Source organism: Anguilla rostrata, chromosome 11, assembly GCF_018555375.3.
Source record: "Anguilla rostrata isolate EN2019 chromosome 11, ASM1855537v3, whole genome shotgun sequence".
Classification (NCBI taxonomy): domain Eukaryota; kingdom Metazoa; phylum Chordata; class Actinopteri; order Anguilliformes; family Anguillidae; genus Anguilla; species Anguilla rostrata.
The window spans coordinates 24,945,591-24,962,020 of record NC_057943.1 but is presented as its reverse complement, the minus strand read 5'-3'; the positions used below and the strand labels follow the sequence as shown (position 1 = coordinate 24,962,020).

The following is a 16,430-nucleotide window of genomic DNA, read 5'->3' as shown; positions in this document are numbered from 1 at the left end:
GTATACAGCATTAATATGTTTAAAGGTCAGATACGAATGTCCTGCTGTAATGAGACTATCCTCAGATCGCAGACGATGATGGTTTAATTTGAGGGGGTAACAGTGATAATTTGTAGCTGAGCATCTGTTTTTCGGCCTCAGCGGGGGTGTGTGGGGGTGGACGGGTGTGTGTGGTTGGGGGCGGGGATGTGTGTGTGTGTGTGTGTGTGGTTGGGGGTGGGGATGTATGTGTGTGTTTGTGTCTGGGCGAATGTGACATGACAGATAATTATCGTAACGAACGCTGCTGACCTGGAGTGACCCAGGGGGTGAGCGAGACGGTGAGGGACAGAGCCGATTGGAGGGAGGAGCCAGACTGACTGGGGGGGGTGTCTCCTGTCCCTGACCAGTCATAGTGCTTTTCATGCTTCAACTTGAATTTCCTAAAGCAAAAGGGGGAGGGGATGGGGGAAGACACGCAGAGATGGGAGGGGGGAGGGGAGGAGTGGTGGCCCCCACAGCAACTTCCAAAAAAGGACAGGGGAGAAGAGAGCTGAACTTGAATAGAGGGAGGAACTGGGAACAGATGAATGGGGAATAGGGAAAGGGGAAGTGTAGTCATATAGATAAAAATCACCATGGAGATTTAAAAAATTACGTAACCTACTGAACATAAATAGAAAAAAAACTGCGCAGCACAATATAGTGGATATGAATGACTGAGAGGATGGTAAATAGACAGGAATTGCCTCACTATTATTCTTATAGGCCTGTACAGGAGTTTTAGCCTAAATGACAAAGACAGGGGTGACTATGTGTTACTATACTGCAGTATGACCAATCTCTGAGTGCAGTATGGACTCATTACTGACCTGAGTGTAGTATGGGCTTGTTACCAAAAAACATGGAACAGATACAGCTCCTCTGATTTTGGTGTTAGCTATACTATGACACATATAGAATCAGCGTACATGACAAAGAAAGGTTTATAACGTCATAAATGTGAATCCTCCACTGATTTGTCAGCTTATATGCTTTATCCCATGAAATGGCTGAAAGGGGCAAAAAAGTGAAAACAGTGGAAAAGGCAGCATTATCTGCGTGCGTTTGTCTTTGAAATGTAAGACAGCAGATCAAATTAACCTCATAAGATAGCTGTCATAAATTAATAATGATATTGTATGAGCATAATATGGAAATGAACCCATATTCCTCCTGAGTTGGACTGATCTTATTGGCCAGGCCACCTGCTCTCTGCCAGTGAGCTAATTCTGCAGAGTGTGCTGTAATAGGGGAATCTTCCTGGGCTGAACAGGAGTAGATGTTTCTCACTCAGTCAGAAGGGGGGCGTTGTCTAGACCAGCGGCACTGTCTGTATCCCCTTAGTGCCATCTGGTGGTTGCCTGTATGTACTGTTATTGAAGGTGCTGTCATGGTTGCACTTTACTGCAGCGTTGATGTTGCAGTTGACATGTCCTACACAGATGACTCAGGTATAACACAGTATTTATAGACAAGTTATGCAAATGGTTGCCTGTAAAAGCCATTTACATTTCCCCGCACTTTAAATGTCAGTTATTTTTTTTGAACGAGCCCATTACATTTAATCAAGTAATTTGTCTTTCAGTTAAGTTGTCGTGCTTGGTATAGCTGCTGCCTCTCCTAATGTGATGACATACACCCACAGAACTGTGCTTACAGCCGTGTTCTGAGCCCTTCGCTGTGTTCCTCTGCCTCCTCCGGCCTCGCCCCACAGTCAGAGCTGTGCAGGGACGCTCCATAGTTTATTTATAGAGGTGGGCCACTCCAGTGCTCCAGCATTTTAACAATAGGAGTGTGGCATGCCCTGCTGTTAAAGCGCTTCCTATTGTTTAAAGCGCAGAACGAATGCATGCACTTGTCTTATCTTTATTACTGCAGTAAAAATGATACTCAACTTATTATTCAAGCATTTGTGCCTCATAAACAATTATTAAACAAGTATTTCCATGATTATTCATCTAAAGTTCACTTGACCATGATTCCTTCTTTACCTTGTATATATGTGTAACTATTTTGGGGGGTCATGAGTATGGTTCTGTTCTGAGGGATGTTTCTGTGCTGTATCACGCAACAGGGGATATCTCCTGTTCCTGTGATTGTACTGCTATCATCTGGGAGCTAGCCGTGTTTGATAGTCCTACTGATTCCAAGTACTGCTTGGTTGCTGGCCTATGTAAAAAGTACTTTTTAATCAAGTCCTTGTAGCTGCCAAGTGAAATAACAAATGAGTTAGAATGAACTACTTACCGTAGATAAGCATGCCAGTGTTTGCTGGATTTTTGAATTGATAGTCTTAGCTAATGTTAACTAGCTAGCTATGATGGCTTGCAAGTGAAGGATAATCTGTGGTTATTTTAATGCAGTTATTGCCATTGTCACTTGAAGTACAGTTCCATATTTATTAAATGCATCCTGTAAAACAGTGCAATTATGCTTACTAACCAGATATTGGTTACTTTTCTAAGGATTACATCTGTAAACAAATTTCTCTGGTTTTGCAATTGGTAACTAATGGAAATATTGGGTGTTATGCTTAGTGCAGCCATCTCTGGGAACAAAGCACATACAAGTGTGCACCAGTGCATACTTGGCATTCTGGGTCCTTTCAAGAATGGAAGTACACATCTGGGGATTATAGTGTGTACTTGCTTTTAGCGTACTTGCAGTTCAGGAACGCAGTTGTGACAGAGCTATATTTCTCTTCCCTCCTCAGGCCCCGGGCCCATGCTCAGAGTTGTGTTTCTCTCTCCTCCTCAGGCCCCGGGCCCATGCTCAGAGTTGTGTTTCTCTCTCCTCCTCAGGACCGCAAGCTGACCAAGGCGGAGCAGCAGCGCTTTAAGGAGGAGGCGGAGATGCTGAAGGGCCTGCAGCACCCCAACATCGTGCGCTTCTACGACTCCTGGGAGTCCGTCCTGAGGGGCAAGAAGTGCATCGTCCTGGTGACCGAGCTCATGACCTCCGGCACCCTCAAAACGTTAGTGAGGCCCGCTGCTCTAACCCTGCTGCTCTAGCCGTCCCGATAACCTGTCCTAGGGGATCCTAACCATGCTGACATTATTACTCATTTTCATATTCATTTTGACTTTCAGTGGTCTCAGCTTTCAGGCAGACCTGGTTAATCCAAAAGTAGTTATTTAGTCAAATAGTTCAGTAACAGGACAGCGCCGTGAAAAAACAGGTCATTGTCTTGCTGCATATTCCAATCACGCTTAAGCTGTAGCTCACGGACAGATGACCGGACGTTCTCCTTAAGAATTTTCTGTTGCAGAGCAGTATTCATGGTTCCATCAATAATGGCAAGTCGTCCAGGTCCTGAGGCAGCAAAGCATCCCCACACCGTCACACTACCATCACCGTGTTTGACTGTTGGTATGATGTTCTTACTGTGAAATGCTGCATTTGCTTTACGCCAGGCATAATGGGACCAGTGTCATCCAAAAAGTTCCACTTTGACTCATCTGCCCACAGAACGTTATCCCACAAGGCTTTATCGCGTCCGGCTGCTTTTTTGCAAATGTGAGACTAGCATTGATGTTTTTCTTGGTTAGCAATGGTTTCCACCTTGCTACTCCCACATGAATCCCATTTTTGCCCACTTTCTTTCTTATTGTGGAGTCCTGTGTTTACCCTTTGTCTAATATTACATTTTGTCTGAAGATCTGAGGCCATTCAGTGTGACAAATATGTAATAATAGAGGAAATCAGGAAGAGGGCAAATATTTTTTCATGGTGCTGTAGTTACTAAACAATGGAAGAATAGTTTCCAGTTGTTTTCCCAGTTTTAATTGAATTGGTAGCTCTTTTGCAGTGAATTGGCAGTTTTTTATTGCGAGTGAATACTTCAGCATTGGGCGTTAGGGGTGCCCCTGTGACTCCTGCTCTGTGCCTGTGGTGCAGGTACCTGAAGCGCTTTAAAGTGATGAAGCCCAAAGTGCTGCGCAGCTGGTGCAGGCAGATCCTGAAGGGGCTGCAGTTCCTGCACACGCGCACCCCGCCCATCGTGCACCGCGACCTCAAGTGCGACAACATCTTCATCACCGGCCCCACCGGCTCCGTCAAGATCGGGGACCTGGGGCTGGCCACGCTCATGCGCACGTCCTTCGCCAAGAGCGTCATCGGTACTGCCGCCGCCGCTGCCGCTCCCCACCGGATCTTCTGCTGCTGCTTCCCCCTCCCTCCCTCTCCCAAACTTACTCCCTTTACTCTCCCCATCCCCTCCACTCCCTCCCAACCTTACTCCTCTTACTCACCCTGTCTCCTCCCACCTCCCAACCTTACTCCTGTCCCATATTTACTCTGTGCTTTTATTATAGTGGATAGAACATGTGTGAAGCCTTTAACAATGATATTCTGAAATGGTCTATTATGAAATTGGCGAAAATAATAATTGGTATCTATCGGTGGCTTAACAGTCCTTTTAGCAATCATTTCACCATCCAGATCCAACCAGAACATTTTTCAGTTACCTGGTAAAGGAACAGATACAGCCAAGATGATCCCTGCTCCCCCTGCTGGTGGTGAATATGATTACACCCTGCAAAAGAGGGGGAGCAGCTGAGTCAGCTTACAGAACGGAATACTTGTGATTCTGTGATGCTATAATTAATATTATACTAGATAATACACCATTTAATTAACTATTTAATGAACTATTGTTCATTAAATATGGGTCATGCCAATTTTCCTTCAGCTCAATGCTTAGCACAGGGAACATACAGGGATGAAAATAGTATTCTGATTAGGGGCTACAAGATTAAAACAAAACCTCAGACAACCATAAAGTCCTTCACTAAACACCTTCTGGACACTATCAGCTACATCCTAATGTCCAAATCTCTGATCCGTCCATCACTCAGGTTTGCAGCTGCAGAGGGGACAAATAATTGTTATAGGAGTCTTCCCTTGTCTGTGGAAGCCTTAGTTCTTCTGCCCGAGGACACATTCTGAAATGATGAGGGAAGTGAGTGTGAGGGGTCGTCCGCAGTTAGGAGGGCTGTCCTTTCATAGCGCAGCCGTACAGATGCAGTGGCGCTTGGCTAGTGGAGGTCTCAGACCGGGCTCTGCTGCCTCCGCCTCGCAGGCACCCCGGAGTTCATGGCGCCCGAGATGTACGAGGAGCACTACGACGAGTCCGTGGACGTGTACGCCTTCGGGATGTGCATGCTGGAGATGGCCACCTCCGAGTACCCGTACTCCGAGTGCCAGAACGCCGCGCAGATCTACCGCAAAGTCACCAGCGTGAGTCTCTACGGTGTATGTGCGGCCTCCGAGCTGCAGCTGCCCCTCTGCATGCTTCTGCGGGGTGTCCCTCTCTCTCACTGCCCCCCCGCCCCCCCCTTTAGGGTGTGCCCCTTCCTTTGAGTGCTTTGCGGATAACCGCCCCCCTCTTATCTCTGCAGGGCATCAAACCGGCCAGCTTTGATAAAGTCGCGGATCCCGAGATTAAAGAGATCATCGAGGGCTGCATTCGACAGAACAAGAGCCAGAGGTGAGCTATTGTTGTTAAGTCGTATTTATTACGTATTATTTATTTACGCAGGGGACTCCTTTATCCAGAGAGCTTAATGTTAGATGTTATCCACGCGCACTGCTGCAAATGCACTGAATCAGTCTGCCGTGCTGAAGGGAGCAGCTGCAGTTCTGAACCAGCGTCCCCCTGCCTATAAGCCTGGTTCCCGCGGTCGCCGTAGAGCTCCGCCCTGCAGGGCGGGGCTACGCTGCAGGGGGCGTTACGGCTGGTTAACGCTGCGCCTCGCCCCGCAGGCTGTCCATACGGGACCTGCTGACCCACGCCTTCTTCGGCGAGGACACGGGCGTGCGGGTGGAGCTGGCGGAGGAGGACACGGGCCTCCAGGACTGCCTGGCGCTGCGCATCTGGGTGGAGGACCCCAAGAAGCTGAAGGGCAAGCACAAGGACAACGAAGCCATAGAGTTCAGCTACGACCTGGAGAACGACAGCGCAGAGGAAGTGGCCCTGGAGATGGTGAGAGAGAGAGACAGACAGAGAGAGGGAGAGACAGAGACAGACAGAGAGAGAGAGAGAGAAAGAGAGGGAGACATAAATGGGGTAGAGAGACAGACAGAGACGGGGGGAGAGAGGGGGGCAGAGGGAAAGAGACAGTAAGAGAGAAGAAGAGAAGTAGAGAAATAATGAGTGCGGGGAGGAGGGGGGTTGGGGATCAAAAAGGGAATGAGGAATGATGGAGAGTGATAGAGAGAGCTTGGTCTGAGGGAGAGAGAAGGGGAGGAGGGAAAAGTACAGACAGGAGATATTAAAACAATTAAGAACAAACCAAAACAGCACATAAAAATCTACATTCCTCACGAGGACAGTCGAAAGCACAAAGACAGCATGAAAAGAGGACATAACCAAACTAACTACAGAGAGCTGCCATCACATGCTTGGGCTTCCCCCTAGACTCACACTGTAGCCAACTGAGACAGCACTGCCTTTCAAACAAACTGCCAGGAATGCAGAGAGCTTTCAAAGACTTGACTTTAAACATATCTTTCCAGTGCTGGCAGTATTCTGAAAAAGGAGAATCTTCCTTGTAGAGGAAAGAAGCCGTACATTACCGGCAGAATAAAACTGTCAAAGCCTTCATGAGAACTGAAACCAGACTAAATAAACCATGCATTATTAATGTTACTGTTATTGTTGGTCTGATTATAATGGCAGTAATTGCTGTTCCTTTTATTATGACTAGTTACAGACACCAATAAAACATTTTTATTTGAATTGAGAGCTGGACGGCGGGAGCAGAGGGCGGAGAGAGGGAGGAGGGGCAGAGAGAGAGAGAGATGGAGAGGGAGGAGAGGGCAGACTGATACGGGGGAGGGAGGAGGGGCAGAGAGCGAGATGGAGGGTGAGGAGCGGCAGAGAGAGAGAGATGAGAGGGAGGAGGGGCAGAGAGAGAGATGGGGAGGGAGGAGAGGGCAGAGAGAGGGGGAGGGAGGAGGGGCAGAGAGAGAGAGATGGGGAGAGATAGAGGGCAGGACAGCAGCTGTGAACTGGAGACATGAGTGAGGAATTTAGGGTGAAATGGCATGAAATGAAGCGTTACTTGTTTTGTCTCATGCTCATTGTCTCTGTCTCTCTCACTCCATCTCTCTCTCGCTCTCTCTCTCTCTCTCAGGTGAAGTCAGGCTTCTTCCACGAGAGCGACGCCAAAGTGGTGGGCAAGTCAATCCGCGACAGGGTCACGCTCATCAAGAGGTCCCGGGAGAGGCGGCAGCAGCAGCTGCTCCAGTTTGGGCCCGAGGAAAGGCGGGACTCGTCAGCCCTGCCCTCGTACACCTGCCCCCACCCCTCCTGCCCCTCCTCCCAGGGCCCCGGGGCTGCCGTGGGGCAGGGCGACGGCGAGGAGCTGCCGGAGGTGGACCAGCACGTCAGGCTGCAGCACGTCTACAGCGGCACGGCCGCCGGCCCCACGGGTAACCCCCCCCCACCCGGCAGCACGGTCCCCATAGCAACTTGCATTTACAAATGACCAATCTTACATTACATTATTACAATGCATTTACAACCTTGGAGTTTTAAGCCCGGTTCCCTGACCACTACGCCACACTGCTGCCTTATAGTAGCACTCCCTGCCCATTTCCTTTCCCTGGGCCGTCCTTGCACATTAAGCCAGCTGTTCACCTTTCTGGAATAGCTAGTGGTACAATGCAATTAATAGTTCTCATGGTAGTGCATGTGTTTTTAGTGTAGTTAGTAATATTACATAGCATTTTATTTGGCAGGTGCTTTTATCCAAAGGAACTTACAAAATGTTCGTACCGAAGGTCATTGGAACAACTACAGAACACAGGTCCGATGAGATACAATTCTCATTAAGTATCAGTTATCCATAGCCATGAACATCAAGTCTAGTTCATGCAGTAAGCATAGGCTAAGTCAGTAAAGTTATGGGAAGTCAAACTAGAAGTGAGGTGTGATTGCAAGAGATATAATAAAGAACTATCAAGATGATAGTACATGTGCAACACAAAAGTGTTAGATGAAGATAGAAGCGCTAGAAAATCAAGACACAAGGATACAAGTGATCTAAGACATGGATCCGAGAGTTAGTCACAGTACAGTCTGAAGAGATGTGTCTTCAGACCACGGCAGAAAATGGGCAGCGACTGAGTGGTTCGTGGCGGAATGGGGATAGTAATACCTGAGAGCTGTGCAGCTATGCACTTATTATGCCAAATTAATGTGCGGTAATGTAATTTATTGTAATGCAGCTGGGGCAGGTTTACCAGGTATGTGAATATGGGGTACGCACTGCAGGGCTGCTCGCATGCAGTCACGCAGTACATGCATCTCTGCACCTCCTTTTCAGAAGGCGAGAGCGTCCCTTCAGTCAGCTGCGAGTCTGCGGCCAGTGGGCCCAACCAAGTCTTCCCTCCGCGGGGGGAGTCTGGGCTGCACCAGGGGCTACCCTACGCACACGTTCAGTCCGGCTACCATGCTGCCACTTCTGTGAGTGACTGTGCTGATTTTATTCCTTCTTTTTCACCAGGAGAGTGTGTGAGGTGCAGGTTGTCGGTGAGATTTTGGCCTGAGGTTCTTTTTCAAATTTCACGTGCATTGCCTGAATTACCATACCTGTGTATGTAGTATGTGATTTGGTCTGTGTGTATGTACAGTATAGTTCTCCCGTTTCCTGGTTTGAAAATAGTTTTTTGTGTGTGTGTTTGTCAGGCCGTGCAGAGCACAGGGGGCGTGGCCCACCCACAGATGCTCCCCCTCGGGCAGAGCGGAGGGATTCCCGCTGGACAGAGTGGTGGAGCTCCAGTCATGCCTATTGGCCAGAGTGGCGGGGCTACAGTCATGCCTATTGGACAGAGCTTAACTCAGCCAGTCATTCTAGCCGCACCGGTGTCCCCAGGGATACCTCAGCAGTATCCACAGGTAACTAATATTCACATGGATGTCCGGCCATGTTCTCTGTGCCTCTGTGGCTGAATGTGCCAGTGCCAGTCCAGGATTCTCACGGGATTGATGCTGCTCGTACATCATAAAGGGGTATAAAGCACATAACAGCTCCATCTCCATCTTGCCACTTCTGTGCGACAAACAGTTGATACCCTAAATACCCTGACAGACAAGATGTGCAGCCATTTTCTCTATTGTACACACACACATGCAGACACTGACCTGAAAAAGCATTTCTCATTGCGATGTTGAATTGTAAACCATGAAAAGATCCATTCCAGTAATCCTTGGATCCACAGTAATAGTTATAAAAAACGGAATAATGGAAATTGCCCAGTATAAACTGCAAGGACCAAGGGGATATTTGGTGCTGACACATACCCAGTCATATGCCCATACAAGTCTCATGAATGTCACTGTTATTTTTGAAATACATATAGCGATAAATATCATCAGTTTGTCACATTTGGAGAATTTCTTGTACGTGTTTGTATTTCCAATGCTGTGATGCTTAATTTCTTAACCCACAGTACATAGTTTCCCCAAGAAGCTCAGTGTTTGTGAGCTCTGTGTTATACATTTCAGATAGGTGAAAAACAGTAAGGCAGTGGTGTTGGGCTACGTCGCACAGACAGATTTGTCTCAGCTGTTCTGTGCAGCTCCATACTGAATGCCTGTTTTTATAGCACACATGAATCTACCCCAGCTAGCCAGATTGTGTTACCCATTTTTTTGCTTTTCAGAAGCACAATGTAGGTTCAAATGGAACAGTTTAATTTGAAGTGCATTGAAACCCTGTAGCGTAGCTCCAGCGCTCCTGGGTGTATTTGTAACACAAAGACAGACAGGGTACATATGTCAGGGAATGTGTTTGTTCGGTGTGCTCTGAATGCGTAAACACTGTGCTGCCTGAAATTCTAGTCTGCTCTCCTTTGTTAATCGGTACCCTACACTAATGCCTGCTCCTACTCTCTCTCTTTTCTTCCCTCCCTCAAATTTCATCCTCAATCTTATGGCTATACCATGCCTCCATTTTTTCACCACCACCAATCTTTCTATTTATTTCCTGTCTTTTTTTGACTCAATTCCTCCTCTCTAATCATCTCCTCAGCCCTGCCATTCAGAGGGAGAAACTGCCCCCTCCTTCCCTGCAGTTGCCTCTTCTCAGCCTTTCCTGCCCCCGGTGTCACCCCAGGCCCCTTTCAGTGTCCACCCCACTGCCCCAATGTCTGTCGGAGACCCTGCGGAGGTGGCCTACCTGCCCCAGGGAGGGGTAGTGGGTGTTGCCCCTCTCCCTCAGCAGGCTCAGCCCAGCTCCGCCCCCGCGCAGCTACCCGAAACGGTGCGCAATCCCGCATTACCCCAACAAGCACAGCCCATTCTAATCCATCAGCAGGTGCTGGCGCAGCAGCAGCAGCAGCAGCAGCAGGGGGCCTTACCTCCTCAGATGGAGACGCAGCAAGCCGCCGCCCTCCTGCAGCAGCAGGCAGAGCTGACTGCACAGCCACAGGTGGAGCAGCAGCCTCAGCCGCCGCGCGTGGACCTGCAGCCCACAGCTTCGGCTCAGCAGCAGCAGCTCGAGCCGCAGGCGAGTTCGGTGCCGCAGGCGTATGGAGGTTTGCAGCAGCAGCAGCAACAGCAACAGCCACCTCTCATGCATTCGCAGCCAGTGGAGCAAGTGTACGCACAGCAGGTGGAGCAACAGCAGGCTTTGTTGCAGCAGCAGCAGGTGGAGCAACAGCAGGCTTTGTTGCAGCAGCAGCAGGTGGAGCAACAGCAGGCTTTGTTGCAGCAGCAGCAGGTGGAGCAACAGCAGGCTTTGTTGCAGCAGCAGCAGGTAGAGCAACAGAAACAAGCTTTGCTGCAGCAACAGCAGGTAGAACAACAGGCTTTGCTGCAGCAACATCAGATGGAGCAGCAGCAACAAGCTTTGTTGCAGCAACAGCAGCAGATAGAACAACGACAGGCTTTGTTGCAACTACAACAGTTTCAGAAACAGCAACAAGCTTTGTTGCAGCAAAAACAGGTGGAGCAACAGCAACAAGCGTTGTTGCAACAGCAACAGATGGAACAGCATCAAGCTTTATTGCAGCAGCAGATGGAACAACAGCAACAGGTTTTGTTACAGCAACAACAGATGGAGCAACAACAGGCCCTATTACAACAGAAACAGTTACAGGTGGAGCAACAGATTTTATTTCAGCAGCAACAAACTGACCAACAGCTGCAGCACCAGCCCCCAGTGCAGAAGCAAGAGGCAACATCACTGCAACAGTGTGAGCAGCAGGCTTTTGTTCAGGAGCAACAGATGGATCAACAGCAGTCCTGTTTCTCACAGAAACAGCAGCAGGCACCTTTGTTACAGCAGCCTCAGACCATCATTGCACAGCAACAGCAAATGGAGCAGCTGCAACAGCAGGCGCTACTGCAGCAACAGGAAGCTTACCTCCCCCAGCCTCATCAGAGGGGCTCTTTGGCTCCAGGCCCCAGCGAAGTTCTGCAGATCACAGCTGCAGCTCAAGCCCAAGCTCAGGGCCCACTCCAAGGTCAGGTCCAACCTCAAGTTCAGTCCCAAGTCCACAGCCAGGGTCAGGTGCAGGTCCCAGCACAGCTCCAGGCTCAGGTCTCAAATCAAGCCCTAACCATGAACCAGTCCCAGGTCCAGCAGGCTCTGATCCAGAATCAAATGCAATCGCTGACTCAGAATTCGACACTGCCGCAAGTCCCACAACAAATGCAGGCCCAGGCTTCACCCCAGCAGAGCATGTCTCAAATCCATTCTCAAATGCAGACCCAAGCTCAGCTCCAACAGGAAATGGCTCAAATCCAACCTCAAATGCAGACCCAAGCTCAGCTCCAACAGGAAATGTCTCAAATCCAACCTCAAATGCAGGCCCAAGCTCAGCTCCAGCAGGGAATGTCTCAAATTCAGGCCCAAGCTCCAGCCCGGCAGAGTATGTCTCTCAATCAAGCTCAAATGCAGGCCCAAGCTCCACCCCTACAGAGTATGTCTCTCAATCAAGCTCAAATGCAGGCCCAAGCTCCACCCCCGCAGAGCATGTCTCTCAATCAAGCTCAAATGCAGGCCCAGGCTGTGCCCCAGCAAAGCATATCTCAAATGCAAACTCAAATGCAGGCCCAGGCTGCACCTCAACAGGTTGTGTCCCAAATGCAAACTCAAATGCAGGCCCAGGCTGCTCCTCAACAGGTTGTGTCTCAAATACAAACTCAAATGCAGACCATGCCTCAGCAGAGCATGTCACAAATTCAAACTCAAATGCAGGCTCAGGCACTCCCACAGCAGAACGTTCCCCAACTACAAACTCAAGTACAGACCCAGGTCCCACCCCAGCAGAGCATGTCTCAAATCCAACCTCAAATGCAGGGTCATGCTCCCCTCCAGCAGGGCACACCACAAATACAAACTCAAATGCAGACCCAGGCTCCCCTCCAGCAAGGCACACCTCAAATACAAACTCAAATGCAAATCCAGGCAAGTATCCCATCTCAGATTCAGTCTCAAAGTTTGCCCTCAACTCAGACACTTGCTCAGATTCAGGCAATGAACCAAATGCCACTGCAAAGTCAAATTCAAACTCAGACCCAGCCCCAATGCCAGCTGTCCCTGCAAGGCCAAATCCAAATACAGCCCCAATGTCAAGTGCCCCAGGGCCAAGTGTTTCCTCAGCAGAGCCAGTCTCAACCCGCATCCTCCATCTGTGGTCAAACCCACTCTCAGCCCGATGTACAAATACCAGTGCAAGCCCAGGCTTCAGCCGGTCCACTACCAGCGCAGTACACCTCCACCTCCCTGCCCACCCAGCAGCTGCTACAGTCGGTCCAGCTGCCGCCAGACTTCAGCCAGACCGCGCAGCAGCAGACGCTGTTGCACTATCAGCAGGGGCTGGCGTCTCAGCAAACTCCCGTCAGCGCCGCTGCGGCCAGCATGGGCCCCGCCTCCCTGCCCTCCACCCCTCAGCACGTCCCGCAGACGGGACCGGCGCAGGTGCTCGCCGCCACACCGGCGCAGCCCCCGCCGCAGCAGTACGAGCAGCAGCTGCACCAGGCCGCATCTCTGCAACAGCAGCTGCTTCAGGCTCCGCCGCCGCAGCTCCAAGCTCCAGCTCCCTCTGATCATGGCCAACTGCCGTGCCAGCCCCCAGCCGGCCCGCAACAGCTGCCCCTCCAGACCTCCCAGATGGCCGGTCAGACAGTCCAGGCCCAGCCCAAAATCCCAGCTCCCCTCTACAGCCAGGTAGTGGCAGGCCCCCCTCAGTCCTCGCAGCACCAACAGCAGCGGACCCTACCCGCGCACACGCACGCGGAGGTAGCGGGAATATCGGATCGGCTGCAGTCCCCACCTGCTGCCTTCCACCCCCCCAGCCCCTCTCATGCCTCATCTCACCCCTCCTCCTCCTCTTCGCTGCCCCTCCCTCTGGAGACGCAGCTGCCCCACCCCGGAGCAGCCGACGCCTTTGCCCCTGCCTCCCCTCCTCCTGTCACCACCTTGCAGTCCCTTGGCTCTAACTGCCCCTCGCTGCCCGCGACCTCGCTGCCAGATTGTGACCCCGCCTTGCCAGGCGCCGCTAAGGTACAGAAGCACAGCAGCACGCCTGTGTGCTTTCCCGCTGTCGTGCTCCCACACTGTGTCCCCAAAGAACCCCTGTACCTGCTCTCTTCTTGCACCACGCCGTACCGCTTGCAGACACCTTGAACAGCAGACAGTGCGTAATTACACATCCTGTCACTTCCACAAATACAGGACCACGCTCACACACTGCCCTGCTTTTTTAACCGGGCAGATGCTCCCTTTTCTTTTTTCCAAATGCAAATGAGCAGCTTTCCGGTTCTATTATGTTTGTATGCCTTACATTGTTTAAATTCCCGGTAACCAATTAAACGCTGACCAGACAAAATCATTAAACTCTATTCTCAAATAACTGAAATCATTTTCAGTGATTTGTTGTTTTGCTGGTTATTTACAATGTCTCGTCAGTATAAGTTTTACAGTGTTGATTCTTCCCTTCCGGTCTCCCCCTTTTTTTGGCAGTCCTGTTTTTGTTATGCGACTAATTTCTCGGTTTGTGTGTGTCTGTGTGTTTGGGTGCGTTTGTGGCCTCGTCCGCGAACATGTGCATTGGTCCTTGTCTGGTGTTTCCGTGTCTGTGTGTATGCCTGTCTCTTCCCGTGTGATGCTGCAGGAGACGCAGGGTCCCTCCAGCACTGACAAACAGTCTTCATCCAGGTATGTGCTGTGCGCTGCTGAGCTGTGCTCTGAGAACTCTTGAGGGAGGTTGCTGGTTCCATTCCCAGCTCATGGGACAGCACCCTGCAGGAAGGGCTTTTTCCTGGGGCTCCTTACACGAATGGTGCTACTTGAGATAATGTCTGCAAACGTGATTGTTTTGTCTTGTTTTTGAAGTGTTTCAATAGAAATAGCAATTCTGTTTCACAAGTCTATATTCCTACAAAGGAAATGTCACCATATATATATAAAAATAATTGGGTATACACCGATTTTGACAATGATTTGCGATCAAAGAACAATGCAAAATGCATAAATACCAAGCTGTATAAATATTGTGTAATGCTGCTACTGTTGCTAATAATAAGAGTAAAAGCCATGCTATTTGCTCACTGACATCGGTTTATTTCATTCAGGAGTTAATGCATCATGAGTACCTCTTTAGTCTGGTCTGAAATATTAAACCCCAAGAGAGGTCATATGACTCAAGCTATGCTTCTTTGTCCAGTTCTATAAATATCAGGAGCCACAGCACCACTTGTTGTTCTGATGGGTTTAATTGCTTTGTTGAGTAGTTTGATTTGTTTTATTAATGAACCACTGCGATAAATATTCATAGCTAGCTTAGCAAATAATTGTTTTCCCAGTGTAACAAACTGATGGAAGTTTAGATGTGGTGAGCATCTGGTCCTTGTGGCGTCCTCCCCATTTTCTGTTTGGGTGGGACGGTCGGTCTGAGTTAGGCTCAGTCAGCTCTCACCCCTGGCTGTCACATCTGCTGATGCCAGGAGATGTCCTCTCTGACCGGCTGAGCTAAATGAATGCCAGATTGCACTGGAAAGTTACCAAGATCCAAAATACTTTTACCCATGGCCTTCTCCCATCGGGTCCGCAGTTCTGTTCCAGCCAATGGAGAGGAATTACAGCTCCTCTTAGCCAATGGAGAGGAATCTCAACTGCTCTTAGCCAATGGGAAGCTGGAGAAGATGAAATCACAGAGGAGACCCTCCTATCAGAGGACTGAGAAAAACGCCCACTTTCAATTGAGCATGCTCCAGGTAAACACGAATGCTCTCTCGTGCACAGGTGCACAGACTCGCACACGAGTCCAGAAGAATACGTAATGACGAGAACAGACCGTTCAGCCCCTTTGTGCCTGTGGTTTAACTACAAACGACTTGAGCACCACTGCTGTGATGCAGTACTGGATGCTCTCCAGTAACATAGACGCATGTACACACACACATTCTCATTCATGCGTACGCACTGTTCAGTTGTGCAGCAGACTGGACTAAAGAGTGAAATGAAGTAGCAGCCACTCAACACACGATTTGGGGGCCACAGTGCTAGTCTACACACTCCTGAAATGGCAGAGGATGTCACTGAATTCAGACGGGTAAAAGACCGGGCAGTCCACGTTGCAAGAAAAACTAAATAAAAAAGGGTTAGGTTTGTGAAAGGAGGAGGTGCTATTCTGGCTGCTCCTGCTGCCCACACAGGTGTCCGGCAGCGGGGACAACATGGTGGAATGCCAGCTGGAGACCCACAGTAACAAGATGGTCACCTTCAAGTTTGACCCCGAGGGCGACACTCCCGAAGACATCGCTGATTACATGGTGAGCAGCTGAGGCATGGGCGCGTGTGATGTGAAATATCACTAACAGCGCTTGTGACACTGCATGAGATGGAGATGGAGATGTTGTGGTGGTGTGACGCGGTACACTGTGTTACAGGTGGAGGAGGACTTTGTCCTGGAGTCGGAAAAAGAGAAGTTTGTGGAGGACCTGCGGGCAATTGTGAAGAGAGCTCTGGAAATACTTCACACCCAGCCACAGGTGTGCATACGCGCAACACGCACTCCTCACACTCCTCACACAGAATGCCCTTCCTCTATTCAACATGCACTCTGCAAAAACCATACACTACGATGTGCAGCACTGCACACTGCCTCTATGTGTGCACCATTGCATAAGCCATGCTCCAGGTTTCCCTTCTGTTATTTCACTGATCTCCATTACAATCTGACATTGCACCTTGCAGATGGTCTCTCTTGTTTTCAGGCCCTGCTTGAATGACTGGCTGCTTGTCACCACAGAAGGCAGCACACGGCTGTTATTAGGGGCCTTCTGGGGCTGAATAATACCCTGTTATGATTTGCATTCTTCCTGTGGTTTGTGCCTCTTCCTGTCTCTGAATGTTTGCCTGTGCTAAGGTGAGTTTTAATGCTGCTCTGTCTCT

General features: G+C 49.7%; 1 protein-coding gene across 8 annotated transcripts in view; it reads left to right on the top strand.

The window, feature by feature from the left end:
- The window catches only part of wnk3 (WNK lysine deficient protein kinase 3), a 55,718-nt gene that overhangs the window by 30,325 nt on the left and 8,963 nt on the right, over positions 1-16,430 (top strand). For 4 of the 8 annotated variants that reach the window (XM_064298920.1, XM_064298919.1, XM_064298917.1 and 1 more), the window contains exons 3-15: positions 2,823-2,995; positions 3,919-4,139; positions 5,102-5,259; positions 5,421-5,509; positions 5,785-6,004; positions 7,158-7,455; positions 8,352-8,491; positions 8,714-8,923; positions 10,059-13,538; positions 14,149-14,192; positions 15,088-15,250; positions 15,692-15,808; positions 15,926-16,027. In XM_064298920.1, coding sequence (XP_064154990.1) covers positions 2,823-2,995; positions 3,919-4,139; positions 5,102-5,259; positions 5,421-5,509; positions 5,785-6,004; positions 7,158-7,455; positions 8,352-8,491; positions 8,714-8,923; positions 10,059-13,538; positions 14,149-14,192; positions 15,088-15,250; positions 15,692-15,808; positions 15,926-16,027 — 5,415 coding nt within the window. Of the gene's footprint in view, positions 1-2,822; positions 2,996-3,294; positions 3,391-3,918; positions 4,140-5,101; positions 5,260-5,420; positions 5,510-5,784; positions 6,005-7,157; positions 7,456-8,351; positions 8,492-8,713; positions 8,924-10,058; positions 13,539-14,148; positions 14,193-15,087; positions 15,251-15,691; positions 15,809-15,925; positions 16,028-16,430 lie in introns of those variants that run through there. The other 4 variants (XM_064298922.1, XM_064298918.1, XM_064298921.1 and 1 more) reach the window with 4 other exon arrangements.